Source organism: Nomascus leucogenys, chromosome 3, assembly GCF_006542625.1.
Source record: "Nomascus leucogenys isolate Asia chromosome 3, Asia_NLE_v1, whole genome shotgun sequence".
In the NCBI taxonomy this organism is placed as follows: Eukaryota; Metazoa; Chordata; class Mammalia; order Primates; family Hylobatidae; genus Nomascus; species Nomascus leucogenys.
Window position 1 is genome coordinate 18,223,954 of NC_044383.1, and position 13,363 is coordinate 18,237,316.

The 13,363-nt window shown below is 35.9% G+C and overlaps 1 protein-coding gene across 8 annotated transcripts in view; it reads right to left on the minus strand.

Moving 5' to 3' along the window:
- The window catches only part of ATRNL1 (attractin like 1), an 853,525-nt gene that overhangs the window by 615,366 nt on the left and 224,796 nt on the right, over positions 1-13,363 (minus strand). For 7 of the 8 annotated variants that reach the window (XR_004028677.1, XM_030806597.1, XM_030806609.1 and 4 more), the window contains exon 18: positions 8,764-8,982. The exons of the other annotated variant lie outside the window; for it this stretch is intronic. Coding sequence is in view for 6 of the 7 variants with exons in the window: in XM_030806597.1 (XP_030662457.1) it covers positions 8,764-8,982 (219 nt within the window). In the remaining variant the exon portion in view is untranslated. The remainder of the gene's footprint in view (positions 1-8,763; positions 8,983-13,363) is intronic. 8 annotated transcript variants of the gene reach the window in all.

Here is a 13,363-nt window from a genome sequence, read left to right on the forward strand (position 1 = left end):
CATGTAAATGGCCCTTGTAGATACATCCACAACCCAGGTTATACAAATATACTACAAGAAAGGAAGTGATAAAACTTTTTTTACATAAAGGACTAGATAGCATTTTATGCTTTGCAGGCCAGTCTCTATCACAACTATTCCTTTCTGCAACCGTAGTGCAAAAGCAAACAAACATAATACAGAAATAACTGGGTAGAGTTGTACTTTGATAAAACATTCTTTACATAAATCTGCAGCAGACCAGATTTGGCCTACCGACCTTGGTTTGCCAAACCCTGAAATGGAAGAGAAAAAATATTCTAAATTAAATCTCAACATAAAAAATTCAAAAACACCATAAAAACCAGGAGATTAAAAAAAGAGAGAAAGTTGATTAAAACAAAGAATACACATAAAAGATAAAAATAGGTCAGGCGCAGTGGCTCACGCCTGTAATCCCAGCAGGCTTGGGAGGCTGAGGTGGGCAGATCACGAAGTCAGGAGATCGAGACCATCCTGGCTAACATGGTGAAACTCCGTCTCTACTAAAAATACAAAAAATTAGCCAGGCAGGGTGGCGGGCGCCTGTAGTTCCAGCTACTTGGGAGGCTGAGGCAGGAGAATGGTGTGAACCCGGGAGACGGAGCTTGCAGTGAGCCGAGATCGTGCCACTGCACTCCAGCCTGGGCAACAGAGCAAGACTCTGTCTCAGAAAAAAAAAAAAAAGATATAAAGATATAAAAAATAAGGAGCCAGGCATGGTGGCGCACGCCTGTAATCCCAGGACTTTGGGAGGCCAAGGTGGGTGGATCACCTGAGGTCAGGAGTTGAAGGACAGACTGGCCAACACAGCAAAACCCTGTCTCTACTAAATAGAAAATTAGTCAGGTGTGGCGGCACGTGCCTGTAATCCCAGATACTCGGGAGGCTGAGGCAGGAGAATTGCTTGAACCCAGGAGGCAGAGGTTGCAGTGAGCCGAGATCGCACCATTGCACTCCAGCCTGGGCAACAAGAGTGAAACTCTGTCTCAATAAATAAATAAGGAAGGAGGGAGGAGGGGAGGGAGGGACAGGAGGAGGGGAGGGAGGGACGGAGGGAAGGAAGGAAGGAAGGAAGAAAGGAAGGAAGGAAGGAAGGAAAGAAGGAAGGAAGGAAGGAAGGAAGGAAGGAAGGAAATCATGCCTGAAGAAGAAGGGTATGATGACAATGTCTCATCAAATAGAAAATATCAACAAAGAAATAAAAATTTTGAAGAAAAAACAAATGAAGTAGAAACGTACAATAACATACACTAGAAGAATTCAACAGAAGATCTGAACTGGTAGAAAAATAATCAGCAAGCTTAAAGTAGACTGACAGATTATGTAATCTAAAATACAGAGAGAACTAGGTATGGAGAAAAGTAAGCAGAGCTTGGAAAAACATATGGGACATCATTAATTTTACCATCACATGAATAACAGAAACACTGGAAAGAGAGGAGGGAGAAAGAGAAAAGAAAATAAAAATTATTTGAAAACATAGTTTCTGAAAACTCAAATTTGATGAAAAACATTAACTTACACATAAATAGGACAAACATAAAGAGATCCACAAAAAGACCCATTATAATTAAAATGATGAAAGCAACAACAAGGACAAAATCTTGAAAGAAGAGATAAAATCATTTCTCACTTACAAAAAAGCCCAATAAGATTAACAACTGATTTTAAATCAGAAATAATAGAGGCCAGTAAGCAGTATAATAATATATACTCAAAAGAACAATGCTAAGAAGCCTCTATCAAGCAAAGCTACCTTTAAAAAATTATGGAAATAATGAGATTCCTAAATATTAAAAAATTAGGAGAAGTAGATGCTAGAAGGCCAGTCATACAAGAAATACTAAAGGAAGTTGTTCAAGGAAAGCAAGTGACCCAGACGGTAGTTCAACTCCATGCAAAAAGAAAAACAGTACTGGTAATTATTGTGTAATAATAAATATAGGAAATGCATATTTATTTTCCTTTTTTCTATTACCTGATATTTTTAAAGAATTATTTTTAAATATATGTATATAATGGTATTATTTGTCTTACAACCATAAAAATGTAGCATGTTTGCCAATAAAAGCACAAAATAGGTGAGTCAAGAAAACCGTATTGGGCTAAAGATATGATACCTGATGGTTTGGAGCCATGGGAACAAATAAAGAAAACCAGAAATGATAAAAAGATTAATATAATAAATGCTATAAATATATACTTGCCCTCCTTTCATCACTCAAATTCTTTAAAAGATATAAAATTATATAAAGTAATAATTTTAATAAAGTACTGTTGAGTCCACAACATATATAGATGTACTAGTAAAAATAAGACAAAAATGAAGAAAAAGAATAGATCTATATGAATAACATTATTATATCTCACTGGTAGTAATATAAATCTGAAAAATATTTTAACAAGTTAAAATGTATATGTTAAACGGTTCTAGGTCTTTCATCTCCTTGGTTAAATTTATTCCTAAGTATTTTAATTATTTGTAGCTACTGTAAATGGTATTACCTTCTTGATTTCCTTTTCTCCTAGTCATTGTTCATGTATAAAAATGCTATTGATTTTTGTGTGTTGATTAGGCATTCTGTAACTTTACTGAATTCATTTGTCAGTACTAACAGTTTCTTGATAGAGTATGCTTTTCTACATATAAGATCATGTAACCTGCAAACAGGTACAATTTGACTCCCTTCTTTCCAATTTAGATCCATTTAATGTCTTGCTTTTGCCTAATTGCTCACTCTGAAGACTTTCAGTACTATGTTAAACAAGAGTGGTGCAAATGGGCATCCCTGTGTTGTTCCAGTTCTTAAAAACAACAACAACAACAAAAAAGCTTTCAGCTTTCCCTCTTCAGTATTATGATAGCTATATGTTCAGACAAGCAAAAACAGGGAATTCGTTACCACTAGCGAAGTCCTGAAACAGACGCTTCAGGAAGTAAAAGGACAATATTTGCATCATAATAACAAATGAAAGTATAAAACTCCCTGATGAAGCAAGAACACAAATAAGAAAGAGAAAGGACTCAAATGCTACCATTACAGAAAACTAAAAAACCACAATGATAAACAATAAGAGAGAAAGGAGCAAAGGATATATAAAACAACCATAAATCTATTAACAAAATGCCATAAATAAGCCCTCACATATCAAATAGTAACTTTTAATGTAAACAAATTAAACTTTCCACTTAAAAGACATAGACTTGCTGACCCCTCAAGGTCAGAGATCCCAGAAGAAGGGGCAGGCACCCATCTGTGCTGTTCTCCAGTCTCCTTGAGTGATATCTCTGGATGCAGAAGCGAAGCAGATGAATAGGGGCTGAAGTGAACCCCTAGCAAACCACAGCAGTCCTACCTAAGAGTGACCTGATCATTGAAAGAAAAACAAACAGAAAGCAACAACAACAACAAAAGTCGCCACAAAAAAACCCTATCCAAGGGTAAACAGCCTCAAAGAAAACAGACAAACTGAAACTCAAACTCAAAACTAGACAAACTCAAGAAGATGAGAAAGAATCAACAACAACAACAACAAAAATGCCAAAAACCCAAAAGGCCAAAGTGCCTATTCTCCTCCGAATGATCACAACATCTCTCCAGCAAGGGTGCAGAACTGGACAGACGATGAGATGGATGAATTCACAGAAGTAGGCTTCAGAAGGCGGGTAATAAAAAACTACGCTGAGCTAAAGGAAGCTAAAAACCTTGATAAAAGGTTAGAGGAGCTGATAACTAGAATAACCAGTTTAGAGAGAAACATAAATGATCTTGATGGAGCTGAAAAAAAAACAGCACAAGAACTTCATGAAGCAAACACAAGTATCAATAGCTGAAGTGACCAAGTGGAAGAAAAAATGTAAGAGTTTGAAGACCACCTTGCTGAAATAAGGCATGCAGACAAGACTACAGAAAAAAAGAATGAAAAGAAACAAAGCTTCCAAGAAATATGGGACCTCATAAAGAAACCAAACCTGCAATTGATTGGAGTACCTGAAGTAGACAGGGAGAATAAAAACAAGCTGGAAAATACACTTCAGAATATTATCCAGGAGAACTTCCCCAACCTAGCAAGGCAGGCCAATGTTCAAGTTCAGGAAATACAGAGACCACTAAGACACTCCATGAGAAGATCAACCAAAGACACATAATCATCAGATTCTCTAAGGGCAAAATGAAGGCAAAAATGTTAATGGCAGCCAGACAAAAAGACCAGGTCACCTACAAAGGGAAGCCCAACAGACTAACAGTGGACCTCTCAGCAAAAACTCTACAAGCCAGAGGAGACTAGGGACCAATATGCAGCATTCTTAAAGAAAATAATTTTCAACCCAGAATTTCATATGCAGCCAAACTAAGCTTAATAAGAGAAGGAGAAATAAAATATTTTCTAGACAAGCAAATCCTAAGGGATTTTGTTACCACCAGGCCTGCCTTGCAAGAGATCCTAAAAGAAGCACTAAATATAGAATGGAAAAGCCGGTACCAACCACTACAAAAACACACTGAGATATAAATATCAATGACACTATGAAGAAACTGCATCAACTAGTGTGCAAAATAACCAGACAGTATCATGATGACAGGATCAAATTTACACATAACAGTATTAACCTTAAATGTAAATGGGCTAAATCCCCCAATTAAAAGACACAGACCTGCAAACTGGATAAAGAGTCAAGACCAATCAGTGTGCTGTATTCAGGAGACCAATCTCATAGGCAAAGACACACATAGGCTCAAAATAAACGGATGGAGGAAAATTTACCAAGCAAATGGAAAGTAAAAAAAAAAAAAAAAAAAAAAAAAAAAAAAAGCAGAGAATGCAATACTAGTCTCTGACAAACAGACTTTAAACCAACAAAGACAAAAAGGCATTACATAATGGTAAAGAGAACAATTCAACAAGAAGAGTTAACTATTCTAAATATATATGCACCCAATACAGGAGCACCCAGATTCATAAAACAAGTTCGTAGAGACATACAAAGAGACTTAAACTCCCATGCAATAATAATGGGACACTTTAACACTCCACTGTCAATATTAGACAGATCGAGACAAAAAATTCACAAGGATATTCAGGACTTGAACTCAGCTCTGGATCAAGTGGACCTAACAGACATCTACAAAACTCTCTACCCCAAACCAACAGAATATACATTTTTCTCAGTGCCACATGGCACTTATTCTAAAATTGACCACATAATTGGAAGTAAAACACTCCTCAGTAAATGGAAAAGAACTGAAATCATTACAAATAGTCTCTCAGACAACAAGGCAATCAAATTAGAACTCAGGATTAAGAAATTCACTCAAAACCACACACTTACATGGAAATTGAACAACCTGCTCCTGAATGACTCTTTGGTAAATAATGAAATTAATGGAGAAAACGAGAAGTTCTTTGAAAACAATGAGAACAAAGACAAAATACCAGAATCTCTGGGACACAGCTAAAGGAGTGTTCAGAGAAAAATTTACAGCACTAAATGCCCACATGAGAAAGCTGGAGAGATCTCAAATCAACACCCTAACATCACAACTAAAAGAACTAGAGAAGCAACAGCAAACAAATCCAAAAGCTAGCAGAAGACAAGAAATAACTGAGATTAGAGCAGAACTAGAAGAGATAGAGACATGAAAAACCCCCCAAAAAATCAATGAATCCAGGAGCTGGTTTTTGAAAAACTAACTAAATAGAGAGAACGCTAGCTATACTAATAAAGAAGAAAAGAAAGAAGAATCAAATAGACATAATAAAAAAATTATAAAAGGGATAGGACCACTGACCCTATAGAAATACAGACTACCATCAGAGAATACTATAAACACCCCTATGCAAATAAACTAGAAAACCTAGAAGAAATGGATAAATTCCTGGACACATACACACAACCTCCCAAGACTAAACCAGGAAGAAGTTGAATCCCTGAATAGACCATTAACAGTTCTGAAATTGAGGGAGTAATTAATAGCCTACCAACCAAAAAAAGCCCAGGACCAGACAGATTCACAGCCAAATTCTACCAGAGGTACAAAGTGGAGCTGGTACCATTCCTATTGAAACTATTCCAAACAACTGAAAGGGAGAGACTCCTTTCTAACTAATTTTATGAAGCCAGCATCAACCTGATACCAAAACCGGGAAGAGACACAACAAAAAAAGAAAATTCTGGCCCATTTCCCTGATGAACATCAATGTGAAAATCCTCAATAAAGTACTGGTAAACCAGTCGACTTCATCCCTGGGATGCAACGCTAGTTCAACATATGCAAATCAATAAACGTAACTCCTCACATAAACAGAACCAAAGCCAAAAAGTACATGATTATCTCAATAGATGCAGAAAAGGCCTTTGATAAAATTCAACATCCTTTCATGTTAAAAACTCTCACTAAACTAGGTATTGATGGAACATAGCTCGATAATAGGAGCTTCTTATGACAATCCCACAGCCAATATCATATTAAATAGGCAAAAGCTAGAAGCATTTGCTTTGAAAACCAGTACAAGACAAGAATGCCCTCTCTCACCACTCCTATCCAACATGGTACTGGAAGTTCTGGCAAGGGCTATCAGGCAAGAGAAAGAAATGAAGGTATTCAAACAGGAAGAGAAGAAGTCAAGTTTTCTTTGTTTGCAGACAACATGATTTTATGTTTAGAAAACCCCATCATCTCAGCCCAAAAACTACTTAAACTGATAATCAACTTCAGCAAAGTCTCAGGATACAAAATCAATTTGCAAAAATCACCAGCATTCCTTTACACCAACAATACACAAGAGGAGAGCCAAATCATGAATGAACTCCCATTCACAATTGTTACAAAGAGAATATAATACCTAGAAATACAGCTAACAAGGGATGTGAAGGACGTCTTCAAGGAGAACTACAAAGCACTGCTCAATGAAATAAAATAGGACATAAACAAGTGGAAAAACATTCTATCCTCATGGATAGGAAGAATCAATATCGTAAAAATGGCCACACTGCCCAAAGTAATTTATAGATTCAATGCTATTCCCATCAACCTACCATTGACATTCTTCACAGAACTAGAAAAAACTACTTTAAATTTCATATGGAATCAAAGAAGACCTCCATATAGCCAAGACGATCCTAAGCAAAAAGAACAAAGCTGGAGGCATCATGCTACCTGACTTCAAACTATACTACAAGACTACAGTAAACAAAACAGACATAGACCAATGGAACAGAACAGAGACCTCAGAAATAACACCACACATCTACAACCATCTGATCTTCAACAAACCTGATAAAAGCAAGCAGGGAAAGGATCTCCTATTCAACAAATGGTGCTGGGAAAACTGGCTTGCCCTATGTAGAAAACTGAAACTGGAACCATTCCTTATGCCTTTTATAAAAATTAACTCAAGATGGATTAAAGAGTTAAATATAAAATCCCAAACCATAAAAAACCCTAGAAGAAAACCTAGGCAATAACATTCAGGACATAGGCATGGGCAAAGACTTCATAACGAAAATCCCAAAAGCAGCTGCAACAAAAGTCAAAATTGACAAATAAGATCTAATTAAACTAAAGAGCTTCTGCACAGCAAAAGAAACTATCATCAGTGTGAACAGGCAACCTACAGAATAGGAGAAAATTTTTGCAATCTACCCATCTGACATAGGTCTAATATCCAGAATTTACAAGGAACTTAAACAAATTTACAAGAAAAAAATGAACAACTCCATAAAAAATTGGGCAAAGGATATGAACAGACACTTCTCAAAAGAAGACATTTACACAGCCAACAAACATATGAAAAAAAGCTCAACATCAGTGATCATTAGAGAAATGCAAATCAAAACCACAATGAGATACCATCTCACACCAGTCAGAATGGCGACTATTAAAAAGTCAAGAAACAATAGACGCTGGCGAGGCTGACATAGGCTCGTTTTTACACTGTGATTCCTCAAGGATCTAGAACCAGAAATACCATTTGACCCAGCAATCCCATTACTGGGATTATAATCATTCTAAATAAAGGAATATAAATCATTCTACTATAAAGACACATGCACATGTATGTTTATTATAGAACTACTTGCAATAGCAAAGTCATGGAACCAACCCAAATGCCCATTAATGATAGACTGGATATAGAAAATGTGGTTCATATATACCATGGAATACTGCGTAGCCATAAAAAGTAATGAGATCATGTCCCTTGCAGGGACATGGATGAAGCTGGAAGCCATCATCCTCAGCCAACTAACACAGGGACAGAAAACGAAACACTGCATGTTCTCACTCTGAAGTGGGAGTTGAACAGTGAGAACACATGGACACAGGGAGGGGAACAACATGTACCAGGGCCTGTTGCGAGGCTGGGGGTAAGGGGAAGGAATTCAGAGGATGGGTCAATAGGAGCAGCAAACCACCAGTTGCACATATGCTTATGTAACCTGCAAGTTCTGCACATGTATCCCAGAACTTAAACTAAATAACAAAATATTAAAAAAGAAATGAAAGCTAATCATGATATTCCATGAATTCATTTAGCCTATCTAATGATTCTAAACAGAATACCACCTGCATAAACTGAGACAGATATAGTCTATGGAATAATTTTTTATCTTTGACATTTTAGTCTCATTTTCATTGTTCTTTTTTTCTAAAGCTAAATTTTCTTTATTATAAGAACAGAAAACTCCTTCTTGGATCCCTTAAGCAGAAACTGAAATTGTTTCCATCACATTATTATTACCTGGACACTGGATAAAGGACCACTCATAGTTCTTTTCTTTGGGGCAAAGATTGGTGTCAAGAACCATCTCATTGTGGTGCATTCCAATAAGCTTCATTGGTCCCCGTGAAGAACCTTCAATGCAATGTCCTCTTCCTGTATTACTAGGATCATTGCACCAGCCACATCCAGGCTGTTCCAAACACTGTCCACAGGTTCTCAATCCAGAACAATTTTGAGCTGCATGACAGGAACATTGACAAATATGTTAACCTGACTATACATTCAAACAGAATTATAGCCTAATAAAAAAAATATATATCATGATAAAAACAATGAAAGGTCATCTAAAGTTAATGTAAACATTTTTGCAATAATACTTAAGGGACAGCAATTACTAAAAGCAAATAAAACATACATCACAAACAAAGAGGAGATAAACAGGCCACCACAGGAGTGAAAAAAGGTGTGGTTAACCATGACATGGAGAAAAATAAAATCAGTAATTGAAGACCCCTGAAAATTCTGGCAGTACTAGAACTTTTGGGGAGCTCATTTAGGGCCCTACAGACCACTTTTATTATTGTCTGTGATATAAAGCCACGTTAGCCATTCTTATTGTGCCTCGTAAGGACCTTCAGTGAAAGAACTCTGTATTCTGCCTGTGGACATTCAGTGTAAGTGATGTCTGCTCATTTCCTGAGATTGCTGGGCTATATTTGGACTACCTGTTATGGACAATGCTCCTCACAAGGGTCCCAGATACTAGTATTTGGCTACTATGTGATGAATAAACTTAATCTCATCCAAAAAGCCAAGCTGGGTGGGAACATGAAAACCTGGTACTCTCCTTCAGCCAGGCAACCAGAGCACACATTCTAATTTTCAGGGCTGTAAAATAACACTCCATGACTCATTTGCTGATACTCAACCTTTGTTATTGTTGGTTTTTCGTCTTTTTGTTTTTTGATTCGGGTATAACCTATGAGACTCAGCAAAGACTATGAATATGGTGATGTTTGCCAAAGATAAGCAGACATTATAGTCAAACATCACAGACATAGCCATTGCTATGAAATGTTTTAAACTTTTACTTAACAACCAAAGCACCTTACATTAAGCTGAGAGACTTTTCATATTTACATAGTTACTTTTACTATTATTTAGCTAGGAATATTATATTTTGTCTTGGGGATTGATTATAAATAGAAGATAGTGACAGACATACAAGGCATCATGAATGATGTCTTCTGGTCACATGAAAGAAAAAACAATGACAGAAAAAAAATGGTAGATTTCTGGCAGACTCAATTTCATTGTATAATGTTAATGGCTTAGCTGCCACTCAGTGTTTAATACTACTGGAAACAAAAACATTCCTAAGAAAACTACAAACAACAATGGCACGAACTTCTCAGTGAACATCAGGAACTTGATATCGTTGACTGTGCACAGATAAAAGAATATTGGATTTAAAATTTTACCAATTACAACGTTATTTGTAGTTGTGAATCCTTTGGAGCATAAGAATCTCATACCTTCATAGGAAGGTAGAGAGTAAGTATCATCTCCTGTATTTTCTTAATAAGAAATTAAAAAGGAAGAATACTTTTTGAGTCATTAAATAAAAGTGGCTAACGTTAAATTAGTAGATACGTAATTTATTGACACAGAATCTTTCTTTAAAATCTTACATTTTTTCAACAGTACACAGTCCTAAATGATACAATTTTAAAAATCCTTAGATAACTGAACATTTCCTATTTACTATATCCCTCCTTAGTTTTGTTGGTTTAAAACATTTATCGTATGTCTATGATTACAGTTAGCCCACAGTTTTGTTAACTAGTTTATTCTAATTGTTTTCAAAAGTATATTGGGTTACTACGCTATCAATAGGACATAAGGGAAAATATCTGATTGGTAATATTGGCTTGGCATTCCAATTATTTACTAACATGTAATGATTTGTATCATATATCATCTGAGGAGAAAGTAAATCTTTAGTGGGACTCACCCTGAATAAATCAAATTTTCTAATATTGTTATACAGGTATTTCCTAAGAAAGTAAGTTTTATTTTAAAACTATCTTTTGCACGTTGTGCACATGTACCCTAAAACTTAAAGTATAATAATAATAAAATTTAAAAAAAAAGAAAGAAAGGATCATGATACCTACTTTAGCAACAGCCAGATTTTACCTGTGGACACCACCTATTGACCTAAAGTCTGAATTGTTCAACCCAGTGAATAAAATACTGGGGAAAGAAAAAATAAAAAAAAAGTACACACCACTGGCGAATGAAATAAGCTTCATGATACCTCTGCCATTCCAACCCCACAGGAGACAGTGCACCTGCTTATAAATGGAGCACATCACTACTACAACCAGCATCTGAGAATACCACCATGAAAAGGCTACCTATGACCAAGGAACTCATATAGAGTCTTCATGACTGAAAGCACCAAGAGCCAAATTAGATCAAAATAAACGACAAACATTGAAGTGACATCCTCAACGGGAAAAAAAGAAATGAAAAAAGCACAGTTGAATCAAAAATAAATTCAAAAATAATTATAAGAGCCTACAGAAATAAGAAGGACCCAGAAAAATAATTCTGGCAATATGAAAAAATAGGGTTTTATAATACCGCCAAAAGATCACACTAGCTCTTCAGCAATAGATCCAAACCAAGATGAAATCCTTGAAATGCCAGAAAAAGAATTCAGAAGGTTGACTACTATGTTACTCAAGGAGATAAAAGAGAAAGGTGAAACCAACATAAGAAAATTTAAAAAAAAACAATTCAGAATATAAATAAAATTTTTAAGAAAACAATACATTAAAAAAAAACTTCTGGAAATGAAAGGCACATTTAGAAAATTGCAAAATGCAAGTGGAAAGTTTTAACAATACTTGTCTTAGACAAATACTACTCTAAGACAAAGTAGAAGAAATAATTTCAGACCTCATAGACAAAGCTTTTGAATTATACCAAACAAAAATAAAGAAAAAATAATTTTAAAAAGGAACAAAGTCTCCAAGAAATATTAGATTAGGTAAAACAGCCAAACCTAAGAATCACTGGTGTTCCTGAGGGAAAAGAAAAAGAAAAACATTTGAAAAACTTATTTGAGGGAATAACTTGAGAAAAACATCCCTGGCCTTGCTAGAAATGTAGACACCCAAATACAAGAAGCTCAAAGAGCTCCTGAGAGATTCATTGCACAAACGACATTACCAATGTGTATAGTCATCATTCTATCTGAAGTCAACATGAATAAAAGAATTCTAAGAGCACTAAGACAAAAGTATCAGACAATCTATAAAGAAACACCTATCAGACTAATAGAAGACTTCTCAGCAGAAACCTTACAAGCCAGAAGGGATCAAGGTTCTCTCTTTACCCTCCTTAAGCAGAATAACTGCCAGCCAATAATTTTGTATCCAGCAAAACTAACTTGCATAAATGAAGGAGAAATAAAGTCCTTTTCAGACAAGCAAATGCTAAGGATTTTGTCACTACCAGACCAGCCCTACAAGAAAAGCTAAAAAGAGTTCTAAATCTTAAAATGAAAGGTCAATATGCACCAGAATAGAACCTCTTGAAAGTATAAAACTCACAGGGCCTATAAAGTAATAACACAATGAGGAAAACAAAGTAACCAGGTAACCATCAATATGATGACTAGAAACGTACCCCACATCTCAATATTAATGTTACATGTAAATGGCATAAATGCTCCACATAAAAGACATAGACTGGTAGAATGGATGAAAAACCACAAACCAAATATCTGCTATCCTCAAGAAACACATCTGACATTTAAAGATTCTTATAGACTCATGGTAAAGGGGTAGAAAAAGATATTCAATGCAAATGGAAACCAAAAGCAAGCAGGAGTAGTATTCTTGTATCAGATAAAACAGACTTTAAAGGAACAACAGTAAAGAAAAAAACAAAGAAGTTCATTATATAATGATAAAAGTATCAATGCAACAAGAAGATATTACAATCTAAAATACATATGCACCTAACACTAGAGCTCCCAAATTCATAAAACAAACAATACTAGACCTAACCAGATCATCAAAGCAGAAAGTCATCAAAGAAACACTGGACTTAAATTACGCTCTAGAACAAATGGACCTAACAGATATTAACAGAACATTCTACCCAAGAACTGCAGAATATGCATTCTTCTTATCAGCACATGGAACATCTTCCAAGATAGACCATATGACAGGCCGCAAAACAAGTCTCAATAAGTTCTAAAAAATCAAAATTGGCCGGGCACGGTGGCTCAGGCCTGTAATCCCAGCACTTTGAGAGGCCAAGGCGGGTGGATCACGAGGTCAGGAGTTTGAGACCAGCCTGACCAACATGGTGAAACCCCGTTTCTACTAAAAATACAAAAAGTAGCCAGGTGTGCTGGCATGTGCCTGTAATCCTAGCTACTCGGGAGACTGAGGCAGGAGAATTGCTTGAATCCAGGAGGCAGAGGTTGCAGTGAGCCGAGATTGTGCCACGGCACTCCAGCCTGGGCCACAGAGCAAGACTCTGTCTCAAAATAAAATAAAATAAAATAAAATAAAATAAATAAAAATAAAAATAAAAA